The following is an 18,324-nucleotide window of genomic DNA, read 5'->3' as shown; positions in this document are numbered from 1 at the left end:
CTTGTGCAGCTTCTTTCTCGTCGCTGAGTGGTAGAATGAGACAGTATTTCGGTTCTACATCCTTTCCATAGCACTTCTTCGTGGCTAGCAGTGTACTGTAGTCTCTGTTTATTACCATAACAGCATGAAAAATAGAGACATGGTATTTTTAGGTAAGATTAAATTAAAAGAAGCATACTATAATGCTTTTATTCTAACGAAGTTCTGTCTTCAATGTAACAACAGATGAACACTAGATTATGGTGACAGTCACAAAGAAGTGCCATGGAAAGGATGTACAGTCTTTTTCAACCACTGACCCTCTGAAATAAGTTACCTTCTGCAGTTCACTTCCCTCCTTTTGGGGGATAGTGAGGGAACTAAGGGACGTTTCTATAACTAGGCAGCGAGGCCACCTAGTCATGTCGGTGTCACCAAGTGCAGGCGTCCCTTTCCAACTCCTTTTCTGTTATGTGGGTAAACTACATTTCATCTTTTTCTCACTGATGTTCCAAGCCTCGTAACTCCTCTTCATAATCGATTTATTTCCCTGTTACATCTTAACATCCTCATGCCACCGATGCAAACCATGTCAAAATGAAGAAACAGTAAGTTAATTGCAATGTAAAAATAATTAAGGAGAACTGAGCAATATAAATGCTTAGGGAAAAGTCTTTAAAGTTTCTTACGCCAGTGAGATGCAGGACAAACATCAATGTCGTATTTAAGATATCAGACCCATGCTTAACTCAAGGCCGAACTTCAGCGAGTGAGACATCCTGTGTACAACTAACAAATCTTGGAAAATAAATCGCTAAGGAAGAGTTACTGTAATGCTACCTTTGTCATCTAAAATACGTAAAAGTAAGATAACTCGCTAAGAAAAAGTGTTACGAAGACACCTATGGAACAAAAATACGTATACCCATTCCCAAATCAAGGGCGAATTTTTGCCCGTGAGACTTCCTGTATGCAGCTAATTGTTCGAGCGAGCGAAGCAAGCTAGAACACCAAATTTAGTCACAGTTTGGACAAAGATTTATCGCATCAGCAAGAAATGGGGACAGGAGGCGGGAGGAAAACTTTGTAGTACAGTAGCGAACTTTTTTTTTATATCTCAGTCAGTTTTGAAGCTACAAGATAGACACCAATTTGAAAATCGCATAAAAATCCACAATTATTATCATTTCACAGACAACCCGTAATTTCCAATAATTTCTTTTTTTTCCTAAATCGACTAGGCAAGAAGTAACGGTCTAAGGTTGCATGAGTAGCTCAGCAGTATTTTCCGACGATTGCTGAGAGAATTGGTTTTAGGAAGTTTGAGAAAATATTTTTGGTGTAATCTAATAAGTTCTATTTTGTATTTTCAGGTCAGGAAATCAGAGGAAGATGACCAGCCACATGAGACAATATTCAGCACTGCCTGACTTGCTCGCTCGCTCGCTCGAACACATTCCACACTATCAGTGTGGACGCTTATGACATATTAAATCATGCAAGTAAATCGCTAAGGAAGAGGTGCTACGAGTCAATTACGGGTGAATTTTTCCCAGGAAGCTTCCGGTGTGCAAATAATAAATCCTGGAAATATATCTAGAAGAGGTGCTACGACTCACTTACGGACGAGCTTCTTCCCGGGAGGCTTCCGGTGTGCCGTTGATAGATCTTGGAAAGGATGCCGGTCTCCAGAAGGCGGATGAGGTTGTCTGAGATGAGGCGGGTGTACGGGGTGTTGCGACGCAGTAACCAGATCATAAAGTGGCTGTATATCTGTGGAAGTAGGCACACTATACCACCAGCTGTGTCTGTGTATACAGCATATATATCTGTTTATCTATCTGTCTGTGGGTGTAGTGGGGTGTTGCTACGTATTATCCAGATCATCAAGTTGCTGTATATCTGTGGAAGCAAGTACACTATAGCACCAGCAGTGTGTTTGGTTGTTTATCTTTGTTTCTTTGTGTGTGTGTGTGTGTGTGTGTGTGTGTGTGTGTGTGTGTGTGTGTGTGTGTGTGTATAAAATCTGTCCATCTATCCATCTCTCTATCCTTCTGTCTGTATATTTGGCTGTCTGTGTATCTCTACACCACCCACCTTCTCTCTCATAATGTAAGTATCCCGAGTCAAATTCTTGCGATGCTGCGTGTGAATCAGATAATCAATAGGAAGAAGCAAAGTATGTGTCCTCTGCATCACCAGCTCCAACGTGGCCGCATACGGATCGTTGAGGGTAATGTTGGGGTCGAAGTACAGCCTCCTCCCCAGTTCGGCTAAGATTGGGTTCTCTGAGCTCCTTAAGGCGTCTGGTATTGTGCTTCCATATTCGTACATCACTGGCCTGGAGAGAGAGAGAGAGAGAGAGAGAGAGAGAGAATCATCATTGTCATTGCTATCATCATCACCATTACCACCCTAGACTTCTTCCTCACTCCGCAATGAGAAAAAATAAAAGGAACCGACTCTTTTTATTCTAAATTGGCCTAAAATTGTCATCTCGTCATCTTGAATGCTGAGCTGTAGCAATAAGTTTGCCTTAGAAACTGATACTAGTCACGAAAAAGTGCAATGTAGAGCCGTGGCATTGTCTTTTTCTGCCACTGAGTTACGTGAAACATGCTGGAAAAGGACAAAAATCTGAGCCAGGTTTAGGTGACATAAATATAGGTAACAGGTGTCCACAGTAAGGTATGGAACATGATGGAGTCGAGTAGCTCTTGAGATAAAATAAAATTGTTGCATACTAAACACAAATGTTATTCTAATTTACCATTTTCTCTGCAGGTGCACCTTTTGTCTTGATAATTTTTCTATCTGTTTGCTTTCCATTAAAAATGAAGCAAACATTGATGTGGCAAAGTTCTAATTCTCTTCTTTCCTGAACGTCAATCCTCTAGATACTCTATGGTCTGGTTTCGGCTAGCCTGTCATTCTCAGACTAATACGTTTTGTACATATCCATTAATTCTACCGACTTTGAAAAATTCTTTGACTCTCTTACTTTAAGATGGAAACACATTCTGTCAATTTCTTCTTTCTCTGGAATCTCCATTCTAGTTAATTTCAATGTTCACCACCACGTTTGGCTCTCGTACAAATCAGCTGATCACCGTGGTGAACAAACCTGTATCTTTTCTATTCCTAATGACAGAGCAGCTTGTACTCGTACAGCACCCTACCTGTATCCCTGGCCGCCTTTCCTTACAACTAATCCTTCTGCTTACTCTGTCAATCTTTCCCCTCTGTTTTCCTCCTGCGACCACAACCTTATCACCTTAATCTGTCTTATCGTTCCGGTAAAGCCTGTGGACCGTCCCAAGCAGAGGCAGGATTGGCACTTTGGAGCTGCTGATTGGGAGTCCCTCAGGAGGTACTCCTATGATTTTCCCTAGAATGATTATTGCTTCCATGGCTGAGAGCCATCTGAGTTTGCTTTGTACATTATGGAAGTTGTTCTCTCGGGCATGGAAGCAGATATTCTTCTCGTTTACCTTTTGACTTCTGAAAAAAAGAAAGAGGTTTAATCACGCTTGTTCTAATGCTGTCCACAACAAGGAGAAGGCCTACAAAAAGTACCGGAGCTAACACACCCTGAATTTCGCCTCTATTACATCTCCGTCTGGAATTTTGCTAAGTCTGTTCTCAATTCTGCTAAGAATAATTTCACTCTTATAAAATGTTCTGAACTCTTTGACTCAGATTCTTTTCACTCCTTCAGCCACCTTACCAAATACCTTTCCAGCAACTGTAATTCGTCCTTCTTCCCTCCTCTCTTCCACTCTGGTGACTTTGTAGCTGTTTCTTCTACTGAAGAGCAGAATTCTGTGTTCAGACACACTCATCCAATTCCACCCTAGATGATTCTGTAACTGCTCCACCATCTCTTCCACCTCTGACATCCTCATGACTAATACTGAAATTTCTTCAGTTGATATACTTTCTGTCCTCACTAGCCACAATACTAACAAGGTGCATAAGCCTGATGGGGTCCCTCCTGTTTTCCTCAAGAACTGTAACTCTGCTTACAACTTTCCTAGTTAAGCTCTTTCCCCTTCGTCTGCCAACTCGCACCTTTCCTTCTTGCTGGAAGTCAGATTGTCCTTAAATTGGGTGACCATTTCCAATCTTCTAATTATCGCCCCATTACTTTAACATCCTGTATTGAATCTATTTTTAACAAAAAAATTAAAGCACCTTGCCTATCACAACCTTCTTTCTGATCATCAGTACGGATTCCGCCAGGGACGTTCCACTGGCGATCTTCTTACATTCCATTCAGATTCCTGGTCATCCTCCTTTTCGGGACTTTGGCGAAAGCTTTGCCATCGCAATTGACATCTTAAAAGATTTCGATCGAGTTTGGCATAAATCTTGTATTTCCGAACCATCCTCTTACGATTGCCATCTTTCTAAGTGTGCCCTCATCTCTAGCTTCCTCTCTGGTCGTTCTACGCCTTTTGTTGTAGACGACCACCGATCTTCTCTTGGAGCTTTCAATAGTGATGCTCCTCAGGAGTCTGTCTTATCACCAACTCTCCTTCTATTCATCAGTGACTTACTAAGCTGTACATCTAACCCTATCCACTCATACACAGATGGCTCCACCCTTCACCGTTCCATCTGCGAGGCTATGGCACACCTAATGTCTGTCTTGGCTTAACTCTCTGATTGGGGTAAAAGTAATCTTGTTAATGTATCAAAAACCCAGTTCTTACCACTTTCAACCCGTCAAAATCATCCGCAGGGGAATGTCTTAATTTTTAATGATATTCATCTCAGTCCTTCATCATCTTCGAACATATGTGGGGCATCATTCTCGAAATTTAGCTTCGAAAGATTATATTACCTCTCTTGTAAAATCTACTTCTAAGAGATTAGCTATGCTAAGGCGGCTCCATGCCTCCTTTACCCTTATACAAATGTTAATTTTTAATACAGGGGTTTTATTCGTCTCTTTGTCAAGTACAGCTCCCATGAATGGGGAGGCTTTCCACATACAGCTCTTCTCAACTAAGTGGAGTCAAAGGTATTTCGTCTCATTAACTCTCTTCCTCTCACTGGCTTCCTTCAACCTCTGTCTCTCCTTTACACTGTTGCTTAATTTTACCTTTCTATTGCTACATTAATAGTCACTGATCTTCATAACTGTATGTTGGCATCCCCCCCTCCACCTTCATTTGGACGGACACGTAGCACCCGTCTAGTAGCAAACTCTCATCCCTTTTCTCTCCAATTCTCTAATGCAAAACCTAATCTTTACTCCCAGTCCTTCTTGTATGTAACAGGTCATCTCTGGAACTTGTCTTACTCTCTCTGTATTTCATTCTGCCTATGACCTCCAGTCTTCTAAGCCCAATGTTCTCTATTGCTCCACTTGCTAACTCAATTATTATCACCATCATCATCACCACTATCACCACCACCATCATCGTCACCATCATCACCACCATCACTACCATCATCATCACCAACATCACCACCACCATCACCACCATCATCACCATCATCATCATCACCATCATCACCACTATCACCACAACCATCATCACTACCATGGCCACCATCACGACCACCATCATCATCATCACCACAACCACCACCATCATCACCATCATCACCACCATCACCACCATCATCATCATCACTATCATCGCCACCATCACAATCACTGTCATCACCATCATCACCACCATGACCACCACCATCATCACCATCACCACCACTATCACCAACACCATCATCACCACCATCACCACCACCATCACCACCACCGTCACCACCACCATCATCACCATCATCACCACCATCACCATCACCATCACCACCATCACCATCATCAACATCATCACCACCATCATCACCACTATCACCACAACCATCACCAACATTATCACCATCATCACCATCATGTCCATCACCACCATCACGACCACCACCACCACCACATCATCACCATACTATTTTTTCACTTTCATGCCATACCTGAGGGACCTGGTAACACCTTTTCCCAAGCAATTTATTCTGCCTTTTACCCATTAATATCATCTTGTATGTTATTGCTGTAAACTATGTCGACATTGAAGCTTTATAAATAATCATATAAGTCAGTGTTAAGATATAATACGCAAAATACAGGGTAGTCCATATGTAGCGCTCCTCTTACACCTCGCCGGGCCATTTCTCGTGTGCTGTGGGGGCGGCTCAGTCATCGCTATATCCATCCTCCATTATTTATTTCCAACCCCCACTGTCACGCCCACGCCAGCAGACTGAGCCATCCCCGCAACACAATAATCAGATGAGTTACTTGTGCAGCGCTATTTCCGGACTACCCTCCATAAAATCCTCCAGCCAATATTCAGTAAACTGTGCGTGTTCAATTTTGCCAAATATTTTCGTTCTTTTCAACTTTATTTCACGTAGCTCAGTGGTGGAGTTTGACAGAACTTTGGCAATGCATCCTTTCCATAGCACTTCTTCGTGATGAGCATTGTATCAAACTTAGTCACGTTATGCGAGTACATAGAGCTTGTAAAATGTCTTACATAAGGAAGAGAGAGATACACACACACACACACACACACACACACACACACACACACACACAGAAGCTTACAAATCAACTCACGTAAGATGGGATTCCGCCACATCTTTCACGGTCTCAAGTTTGGCAGGGTAGACAGGCACTGTCAGAACGACTACGAGGTTGCTTGTATATCCAGCCGCTAAGATGTCTACCGCAATCCACCACACCACCAACCACACCCTCGCCCACCACACTGTTATCTCCTTATCTGGCATGGACTGTCCTATCAACCCAGACCCTACCTGCAAGAAGAGGGAGAAGAAAATAACGACGGTGATGATGATGATGATGATGATGATGATGATAATAATAATAATAATAATAATAATAATAATAATAATAATGTTTGAATATAATTTGCCCTCATGATTTTGAGATATTCCGGTAACACGCACATGCACACACAGACACAGACTCAGGCGATTACATTATCGCCCTAATAGGGGGGCAATAATAATAATAATAATAATAATAATAATAATAATAATAATAATAATAATAATAATAATCCATCCATCCATCCATCCATCCATCCATCCATCCATCATCCAATCCTAAGTCACCCCACAGAGGAGCGCAGGAACCAGAGCGTAGGCAAATTGGTCCTGACATTTAAGATGAGAGTGAGTATCATCTTAAATTCACTCTTATATTAATAATGATAATAATAATCAAAATGTCCCTGGCAGGACTCCAGGACATAAATCAGCAAAGGGGTGTCTCTCCAATTTGGCCTGTGCCAGCGCTGATTGCTCTCATTGCCTATAGACAGTCATAGTAGGTAAGAGCAAGTGACCCAGGTCACTGAAGGACATCATGGCCATGCTTCCTGCGTAGTGCCATGGTAACAAGTTAACCTGGTTTAACCAAGATATCATTCATGGCTGGTTCCACCACCGCTATGACGCTTCCGTGCAGCAGCACCAAAAAAGTTGTTGCATCATTCGTGACAACATGAGGGCAGTGCTGCTGCTAGACAATGCCGCAGCCAATCCTTTCTCTGTTAAACTCTGCAGCAAGGGTGGACGATTGAAGCCTTGATCCTGCCAGATACATCACTGAACTTACCCAGACCATGGACCATGGATTTCCAGAGAGTGCAGAGGCACTTCAGAAAGCTCTACTTTCACCAGTGCATCATTGTGACTGTGGATGGGATGGGCCAGGAAGACTATGAAAACACCAGAGGCAAAGAAATCCCAGTGCAATTTCAAAATATACAACATCAAAGACGCCTCATCAAACTGGCAGAGGCGTGGACGGGAGTGTCTCTTGCCAGAACAATGAATTGCTGGTGCAAACTCCTTAGAGCCCCCAAGACTCCAGCACCACTGCGTGAGTTTAAGGGGTTTGAGCCACTGCAGATGCCAGAAATGTTGGTGGCTGCAGGGCAGAGTGATTTTTTTTTTTTTTTCTTTTTAATGCGAGGAAGAAGGAACCAAAGGCCATGAGCCCGCAGTAACAGTTCCCTCCAAGAGAAAAACAAAATACGAGAGAGAGCCAAATTCAAGATCCGATCATTTTGAGATGCCTGGATACTGCGTTTGAAAGACTGGAGATCATAGGCAGCAGGAAATACAGACAGAGGGAGACAGTTCCATAGCTGACCTGTTGCATAAATGAAAGACTGAGAGTAACGGTTAACTCTTGCATTAGAGAGTTGAACAGAAAAAGGATGAGAGTTTGCTGTCAGACGGGTGCTATGCGCCCGTCGTAGAAGTGGAGGAATGCAAGCAGACAGTTCAGAGGACCAGTGACCATTAAAGTAGCGATAGAAAAGAGATAAAGATGCAACAGTGCGGCGAAGAGACAGAGGTTGAAGGGGGTCAGTAAGAGGAGGAGAGTTAATGAGACGAGAAGCCTTTGACTCCACCCTATTGAGAAGAGCTGTATGTGGGGAGCCTCCCCACACATGAGAGTTGTACTCCACACAGGGGCGGATAAAACCCCTGTATAGAGTCAACAATTGTGCAGGAGTAAAGAAAGAGCGGAGTCGGCTTAGCACACCCAATCTCTTGGAAGCAGATTTTACAAGAGATGTAATATGATCTTTCCAAGATAAGTCCCGAGGAGAGGCTGCAACAATGGCTGGGTGAGGAGGCTGGTGTGCCTAGCAACCATCATCAGACAGAATGGGAGACTGTGGATGAACTACAAGAATGGACACTAGCAAAGGAGGAAGACAAAGAGTGGAAGGAGACGACATCTGAACCGTCTCTGGATGCAGCCATTGATGCTGCAAACACCATCCTGGCCGTGAAGACAAAGTCGGGGGGAATCTGGCTCAGCATTGTGAGATCATGCAGCTAAGCAGGTTGGAGCTGATACAGCTGCAGCAGCAGAGGAAAATCCTGGATAAGATCTTCCAGTTTTTCAAGCCTGTACCAACTGCTGCCAAGAGGCTCTACACAGTCAGAGACCTCCAATGTGCCCGTGGCAACAACATCCTTAGCCAGCCTCCACATAGCCTCAGGATCCAGTGGTACAGCTTTCAGGACCCTAACACCTCAGGACTCTCTGTACCAGATGTGACACCAGAGCCACCAGAATCATCTTTGCCAACAGTGACGATGAATACACTTAATTCAATCTGAAGCATACAAGAAGAATAGACGTGTGAGCACTCTGCATCCATCTGTACAGGTGAAGTGCACAATGCATGAGTTTCCTACCCTTTTCACCCTAGCCTGGCCTCAAATTGCCATCTTCCCATTATAACTGCTGAGTTATGAAAACAGACTATTAATTCTGTACTAGTCATGAAATAGTACTATGTCAAGGGTGTGAAATTATGAGACAGGTTAGTTTAAAAGGGGTATAGTTTTCATTTTTAGTATTACAATATACTGTTTTACTAATTTATATTCTAACTATACTTGAAATCCCACATAAGGGAGGACCATCGACAGTGCCGGTTCTTGACTGCTCCAATTGGAGGGGCCGCTACACATATTGATGGGGCACAAAGGCGTAGCTGGGGGGGAGGGATTTCTCTTTTCCTCCACTTCTCTCTCCCTTCCTCCATCCCTCCATCTCTTCCTGTTCCTTCACATCTCCCTTCCTCTGCCTCAGGCTTGTGGTATATCAGTAAGCTAAAATAACACAATTAAAAACAAATGAAGCATTTTAAGTGCTATTAGAAAACCGCTAAACGTAACTTTGATATAATACAAAATCATGTACATTGTAGAAGGCAAATGTGCAAAACTAAAGATGAAATTATAATGATAATGATATTTCTCCCTCTTTCTATGACTGATTCACTTGAAGATGAACTTGAATTAACAATCTCAACCATAGCAAGTAAACAGTGTTCACATTTTACATGCTATGAAAACGAAGACCTTATTTAGTTTTATTGTTTCAACAAAAATATACCATTTCCATTACAGCAATATAACACTTAAGTTGATAATATAGCACTGGCAAACAACAGCAAGGCAGATTACAAGCAGGGAAAACACACACAAAAAACTTTCTTGTTTTACTCATTTTACAAAATAAGCACTAATAAAGTAAACGTTAGGCATAACACAAAATTCCGTTTCCCATAAAATAAGGCAAATAACATTAAGGCAGAAATTCATGCAGCAGAACTTAAGATTCAATAACGATACATCATCAACCGTCTGCATTTATCAGGAAATGCTGTTTTTCCCATAAAATTAGGCAAACATCAACAGATACTTCTGCCATAGAACTTAAGATGCTTAGCTTATAGCACCAACCGTCTGCATTTTTTGTTTTCAAGGCGTCTTACAAATTCATCCATATTTAGACTTATAATTATTGTTTTTTTCCATGGGCCAAGATCACCAAATTTTTCTTTCTGTCATGTAGCATACCGCGTCGGAAAGAAGTCAGCACTCGTGACAGCGTTGAGAATGAGCTCTCACATGATGTAGATGACACTCTAATAACTAGGGATGTGACATTCTTCTTATGCAGCTCAGGAAATGCTTGTTTGTACTCTTGCAAATATTTACATGTTGTAGATATGGAAGCATCACTGCAGCTGGAAAAATTCTTAAGTAACATGGGTTTTGCAAAATGTATTTCGTTTCTCAAACTCATACAATCAGATTCTTTGTTCTTATCGGCAAGTATTTGCAAAAGGCCAAGAGAGCTGAAATCCAGAAATGAACTTGACTTAGGCAATAAGCAGGACACAGCTTTCATAATATCCAGGTTTTTCATAGAAAATCTGTTTTCCATTTCAGCTATTGCTCTGTTTAGAATGTTGAGAAGAGATCTCTTTAGAAACTGACAAGGAGTGATTGTGGGATTATCAGAATCATTATGCTCAACAGTGGAGAGCATAACGCTTTCGGCTAGTTGCTTACTCATGGGTCTCTTTCTCTTTAAAGGAGGATTACATCTAAAAGCTTCAAAATCAGAAAACCAAGAATCATCATCTCGCTGACCTTCCAGCATCCGTAAGCTGGCATCAATAACTTTCCTAGCACTGCACATATCATCGTACTGAGCCTGCAGCAAGGAATTGGCTGGTTTTAGAGAACCAAGTACTCGAAGAAGAAACTATCCAGTTGCAAAAAATAAATCTGGTTCTTTAGCCGTACTTGAAGGCCTGATGCTTCTGTACATACATTCATTGTTGCTTCTTTATCCTCAGATACCTCAGACAGAATGTTGAGTATAGCATCCTTATTTTCTACTGGGCACTTTGTCACATCACAATGGCTTGTCCAACGGATTTCTAGGAGTCTTTTTAGTGATGTAGCATTATAATTTTGTGCTACATAATGCTGATGGAAGAAAGAATGTAGTGAACTTGAAAGCTCAAAAAGGGACTTGGCATAAGGTTCGTGTTGTATAAAATGCACTATAGTAAGGAGAAGCTCATGATTAAAGGAATGAATATACGGAACCTCTCTGCCAGGCCTTTTTTGTAACAATGCTTGTACTCCACCGTTGACCCCACTCATGACTGCTGCACCATCATAGCATTGACTGATTATATTGTCAGTACTGTAACCTCCATCTTGCAGATGGTTGAGTATTTGTGTTGTTATATAGTCTGCATTTAACTGGCTTAAGTCAAGCAAACCAATCAAGTGTTCCTCAGGCAAAGCATTGCGAACAAACCGTATCATAATGGATTCTCCACATTACATTTGTCTCTTGTTCCATCACTCTTCATACAAAAACCTGATGTATCTCACTGTTCATACTTGCTTTTAACTTCCTGAAAAACTAAAATAGCCATTGTATCGATTACCTCATTTTATATGTCCTATGAAGTGTACTTGGCATTCTGGGGTACTGTCTTAGCTACTGTACCTCTGAAAGTTTTTTTTGTCATTAGTCAAGGTACACTCAAAGAGATTCAGAAAAGGCCCTGTGGAGATGTCTGTTTGTGTCTTCATTACTGTGAAACCTTTCACTGCTTCTTTGTAAAGCAAGCGTATTGACAGATAAAAACGGTATTACTTCCCCTGTGCTACTCACATAGTAGCGATTGTTTTGTGTTTGGGTTGATCCTAATAGACATGCTACTGTTTTACCTGTTGATTGTCTCTGTTTCATCTCTGGCCAGATGGCTGCAGCTTGCAAATGACAATGACTGGATGGATGCTTGTTGAATCCTTTTTCACTTTCTAGTGCAACTTTCCAATTTGAGAACCGTCGCTTGGTAAGAATTAAATCTCCGTCATTTGCCACACGATACTTGCGACAAGGGAAACAGAAGCATGCATCACGCATTACAGAGTATTATAGCCATGGTCGGAAATTGTGCCAGCTTGAAAGCCCTAGCATTCTGTCCAAACATTTTTGGGGAAAGATTTTAGTACTGGCTGTGTTGGACGATCATTGAGGTCATCCTTTGCAAAGCCAAAATAATCATCATATTTCCTAACTAATGAACTCAGAGAAGGACAAACATTGTTTCACTACAATTGGTGCAACTTGTGGAAGGTGCCTCATAGCTAGCTGTGGCAGGCTTAAGTTTACGAGTCAAAAAATTTTCAATGTAAGTAACGTTACTGTACTGATAAGATGGCCAATCTAGTAAAATACGAATGCAATAAGATATAACAACGTCAGTAAGGTCGCCCTCCTGCCTAGACCCCTGCTGACAGCTGCCTCTGCACACAATAAGTCATATATTAAGAGTTGCGGGCAGCAATTCAACAACTTAGAGAGTTGCCAGACATAAATTTTCATCAGTTACCAACAGCAATTCTCTTGATAATTATTTAGAAACAAGACTTTTCATTAACCATTCTTAATTCAGATCAAGCATAAAAATTATTCTAGAATTCTTCTTCTGTTCATTACAGTGTACTGTAGTTGTTGACAATAATGCATAATAACTAATGGGAGTTGTTGCCAACGGTCCACTCAGTGTTGCAACGCGTACGATAAGTATCGTACTGTTAATACATTAACAAAGAGAACGATCAGAGTGGTCTGCAGCACATTTAATATAGAAATAATTTGCATTTGGGAAGGCAATCGAAAAATTTGGTGGGGCATTGCCCCCCCGTGCCCCCTCTATAACCGGCCCTGAGCATCGGACAGATCGGAGTATCTGCTTTATTGGATTTCCACCCATTTGTCTATTATAGTGAGGGCCCTCTCTCTCTCTCTCTCTCTCTCTCTCTCTCTCTCTACATATAATCCAAATCAAATCAAGAGCTGTGTGTGTGTGTGTGTGTCACACACACACACACACAAACACACACACACACAAACTATCCATTTATCTTTCTGTCTGTCCATATGTCTATATCCATCTATCAATCAACACCAATATAATCACCTTGAGAGCAACGTTGACAGGATCATTGATAACACGTTGTTGATACAGAAGCAAGGCGAGAGACGAAGCCACCACAATGGTCGTAGCTGCCAGCAGTCCCCACATAAGCATTGAAAAAGGGTACAGAACATTCCTCCAACGTGGCAGTGGCTGCGGGACGCGTATAAGGAAGGCGAAACTCGTGTCCCAGTGAGGATAGGTGAGATCAAAGTCGTGAAGTCGATCCCTATTTGGCTGAAGAACGTTGACGGTCATGTCCTTCCCGTGGTACATCACTTGGCCAAGCATGCCTGTGTAGGTGCCGTTTATTTTACGTGCGAACCCAACATTAGGGAGGGGAATCATGTTCACTCCAAACCCATACTTGTCTCCGATGATGTTCAAAGCGTCTACATTCCTCCCGACACAGCCACCCATTTTGCCATAGTAAACGAAAGGAACATCGTAGCACAGGGCTGAAACCTGCAAAATCTTGCCCCCGAAATCCAGGAAGCGAGGCGGGAAAAGAGACTTGAGCGTGTAAAGTTTACTAGGGTTCCAAACTTCCATTGGAGCTTTTGTAAGTGAGCATCCTTGTCTGTTGCGCTGTGTGGGTAGGCTGGTGTAGGAATATATGTGTGTTTTTCCTGTTTGAACGACCAACTGCAGAAGTAGGATGAATTCTGAGCGTTGGACGACAGGGTGACTCAAGACAGAGGTCGTGTTGCGATATGGGTCCAGACAGAAGAGGACCAGGTAACAAGGATTCCAGTCTTTGTTGCCTGCCAGGAGGAGGAGAAATGAAGTAGGATCACTGTAGAAAATGATGACAGCTGTAAGTCCTGATCCTCTGATGTGGAGCTGGGGACGTGGAGTATGGAGGAGCGAGTGTTGGCTGGCGAGGTAGACGGGAGTGAAAGAGAGTCCCGCTGCTGACACCACCTGACTCATATCTAATAGGCGATGACTGTGGTTCTCGCTCACCACCAGGAGATCCTGCCCACGCAAAGGACCCCCAACCAGCGACGATAGAGTGTTGGTTGGGAGAGTGTGGCTGTCTGGGGAAGAAAAAGAATGAATTATAGTTGGTTAGTTTTCATCTGAGGGAACTGGGTCATTTCTGTTGCTTGAATGCTAAGTTGTGACTGCATGAACTCGAGGACCCATTGCAGATAAGGATGGCCTAAAACGTTAATCTCCCCATCTTGACTGTTGATTTGTGACAGTAGATTAGCACAAAAGAACAATGCTAGTCACAAAGAAGGTCAATGAAAAGGACGTAAAGCCAGTGTACTGCCTCATTCTACCACTTAAGCTACCAATGGACGAAAATCTAGGCCAAGTTAAAAGAACTATACCCTTTTTACTCTATCTTGGCCAAAAATTAACAACTCTCCAGCTTGAATGCTGAGCTGTAGCGATAAATTAACACTAAAATATGATGGTAGTCATGAAGTGATATAAAAAGAAGGTAGAGCCAAAGTATTGCAGACTTCTGCCACTGAGCTACATGAAATAAGCTACCAGTGGAGGAAAATCTAGACCAAGTTAGAATAAATGAGTATATTTTCTTGTCTAGTAGGAGGAACTCTCTTAAACTCAATTAAATCATCTGGTAAGAGGATATTTAAACATGAATATATACTGTACGTTGATCTCACTATGGGAAGGGGTTGTTTTTGTGGCCTGAGGTTCATCTGAAACGTGGACCCGGTGGACTGAAGGCTTAATTTGCTCGTCTTCCCCAGTCCACCCTCCTCCTTCCGATGAACAGGGAAGTAGTTGAAGGACGTTTGTTTAACCTAGCAACTGAACAGCTTGGTTTATATTAGTCCCACCACATGAAGGCGTCGCTTATGAAATGTGGACCTGGTCGACTGCAGGTTTAAACTGTCATTCTCCTGCTGTCCACAATCCTTCTTTCGGTGGATAGGGAAGTAGTTGAGGGAATGAAGAGAGAAACCTATACTTTACATAGGAAATATCATCCAATACTTTACCAATATGCCGGAATGCAAACCCGGTATGCTGCCTGGCTCTCACCTGAGAGTCCCGGGTTCGATTCCCGGCATATTGATAGTATATTGGATAGCTGAGGGAGGTTTGAATAACAAGGTAGTTGAGCCACTCGGTTATATCGCTGCCACCACATGAAGGCGTCTCTTGCCAGCACCAAGGAAGTTACAAAAGAAAATACAACACCGGGGTGGGATACTCAAACATATTTACGATCCAGGCCCTGTCGTAACTGTGATGATTTTTGACAGGAGGAACTGGAGACATGGAATCATTTCTTTCTCTGTCCTTCCACCCAAAATAAACAACAGAAAACAGATAACATAACAGAAAACAGACACCAGATAACATAACAGACAACACATAACGGACAACAGATATAACAGTTTCCCTCAAGTAACCAGGAATTGTTTTTGACGAAAGAACGCCAGCCAGGGAAAGATTCTAATGTCGTTAACCATCCTGCAAAAACTAATCCGAGATACGACAAGGAATCCACCATGAAATACCTTTAATCCCACCCCAGGACTGTATTCTAATTGGCTTTGGTGATGCCATAAGACATTTTTATCAGCGATTTGATTTGTACATAGTACCTCAGTATCCTCCTGGTGGTAGTATTAGTAATAGTAGTAGTAGTGGTAGTAGTAGTTGTTGTTGTTGTTGCCCTAGGTTCATCTAAAATGTGAGCCTAGCGGACTGCAGGCATAAGTTGCCCTCCCGCAGTCCATTATCCTCCTCTGGGGGGATAGAGAGGGAGTTGAAGGAAGTTTGTATAACCGGGCAGCTCCATAGCCATATTATATCAGTGCCACCACAGGATGGCGTCCCTCTCCAGCACCTGTGTCGATGAGAAAAAATAGCACGAAAGAAAATGTTAAGTGTGATATTCAAACGAAATAGCTAACGAAGAAGATTTAAGAAGCCTCCTGCACCACTTACAATACGTCTCACTGTCACAGGAAGAAGCTAAGACTTTCTGAAGGAGGCTGAAGTATCTGAAGCTCAAGAGGGAAGACTGAAGTTAGGAGGAGGTGAAATTATAATACCTTAGCCTGAACTTCGTTCATTTTGACTTGGCGGATATTTCCTCCTTTCTGCTCTTATTTCCCGTAACTCACTGGCACACTAAGGCAAGACTACGGCTCTACATCCCTCCCATTGAACTTCTTCGTGACTAGCATCATAGTCTAGGGTCAGTCTCTCGTATCAGCTGAATATTCATGATGGAGAGATGGCCATTTTACACCTAGCTGAAGTGAACAGTGAATAACCGTAAAACTGCCCTCTCTCCATTCTCAGTACAGAGCAGTAACAAGAGATTAACACTAGAATATGGTGCTAGTCACAAAGAAGTGCTTTAAAAGAGATGTTAAGCCGCAGTGTTGCCTTTTTCTACCCATGGACTACGGGAAAAAAGCTGCTAAATGAAAATCTCCCCGAGATCGTTAACATATTGGGTCATTTTTACTCTTTATACTCCTATGTCGTGGTGCTGGAGAGGGACGCCTTCACGTGGTGGCACCGATATAACCAGGCGGCTCAATTGCCAGGTTATACATATGTCCCTCAACTGTTTCAATGTTCCCCTACAGGCGGATGGTTGAATCCAGAAGGAAAGCGATTTCACCCTGCACTCCACTGGGTTCACGTTTCAGATGAACTTGATAATATAACTACTAGTACTACTACTACTACTACTACTACTACGTATGATTATTTAGGTCACTGTCTTGCCACTGATCTGAGAGATGAAAAAGATACTGAAAAGAGATTAAATAAGTTTTGTCAGTTTTAATAGTACTTTAAGAAATTTCAAGTTTTTAGATGTGAATACTTTTTTATTTTGATTTAGCTCTTATTGTAAGCCCGAATATGGTCTATGTTTGTGGAACCATAAAAATACACTTAAATCGCGGATGTTTAAAGCATTTGAAGCAGCATACGCTAAATCCTTATAACGAATGACAGGTGCACCTGCCTACGCCAGTAATCTTGAGCTGGCAGACACACACAATGTGTTGCTGCTGAGGCATCACCTGGCTCTTACTTATGCAAGGTATGCCAGAAGACTAATGTCATCCAAAAGTACGATAATAAAAACAAATTTTACATTTTTAAGTATGGGATATTTTTATTCTTTCATCAATAATCATTTTAAACAAACTTATGGAGTGGATGTGTTTGGCCTCACCCTGGACATTTTACAAGCCAGGATTACTTGGGTACAGCGTCATGAAGAAAGGAGAACGCCTGTAATCTTTCATACAAAGTTACAGTGGGTTGTATTATTTTTTAATAGTTCCTCTACTTTTATATGTATATGTTATGTCTTTGTAATTTGTATGTATGTGTTTATACGGTATGTATGTGTATGTGTGTATATGTATATATGAGTGTGTATTTATGTATATGTATGTATGTATATGTATGTGTGTATATGTATATATGAGTGTGTGTATTTATGTACAGTATATGTATGTATGTATGTGTATGTGTGCTTATGTATATATGAGTGTGTGTATTTATGCATATGTATGTATGTATATGCATGTGTGTGCATGTATATATGTATGTATATGCATGTGTGTGAATGTATATATGTATGTATATGTGTATATATGTGTATATATATGTACATGTATATGTATATATATGTGTATATGTGTGTATATGTGTGTGTGTATGTACAGTATGTATAGGTGTATGTGTATTTGTGTATGTGTATGTATGTATATTTGTATGTGCATATGTGTATGTGTATGTATATGTATGCATATGTGTATGTATGTATACATATGTGTATGTATGTATATGCATGTGTGTTTATATATATTTCTTTAATGTACCTAGATATTATATGCAAATGTTTCATTTTATATTTTCCTTTCAGTCTTTTCCTCTTTTATTGTCTTATTTTATTCAAAAAGAATATTTTTAGATTTTTTAGTCTCCAGTTAGTCTTTTATTTTTTAAAAGA

The 18,324-nt window shown here is 41.5% G+C and overlaps 2 protein-coding genes across 2 annotated transcripts in view; one reads left to right on the top strand and one right to left on the bottom strand.

Moving 5' to 3' along the window:
• The window catches only part of LOC145398200 (uncharacterized), a 3,186-nt gene extending 873 nt beyond the window's left edge, over positions 1–2,313 (bottom strand). Inside the window, exon 1 of the mRNA XM_080271155.1 lies at positions 2,077–2,313. Within this exon, the coding sequence (XP_080127281.1) occupies positions 2,077–2,313 (237 nt within the window). The remainder of the gene's footprint in view (positions 1–2,076) is intronic.
• Positions 1–18,324, top strand: part of LOC145398005 (putative glutamate receptor) — a 414,474-nt gene that overhangs the window by 272,147 nt on the left and 124,003 nt on the right. The window lies entirely within an intron of this gene.

This window comes from Coenobita brevimanus, chromosome 44, assembly GCF_032717465.1.
Source record: "Coenobita brevimanus isolate Jiangsu-jjx chromosome 44, ASM3271746v2, whole genome shotgun sequence".
In the NCBI taxonomy this organism is placed as follows: domain Eukaryota; kingdom Metazoa; phylum Arthropoda; class Malacostraca; order Decapoda; family Coenobitidae; genus Coenobita; species Coenobita brevimanus.
This window is presented reverse-complemented; position numbering and strand designations above follow the sequence as displayed.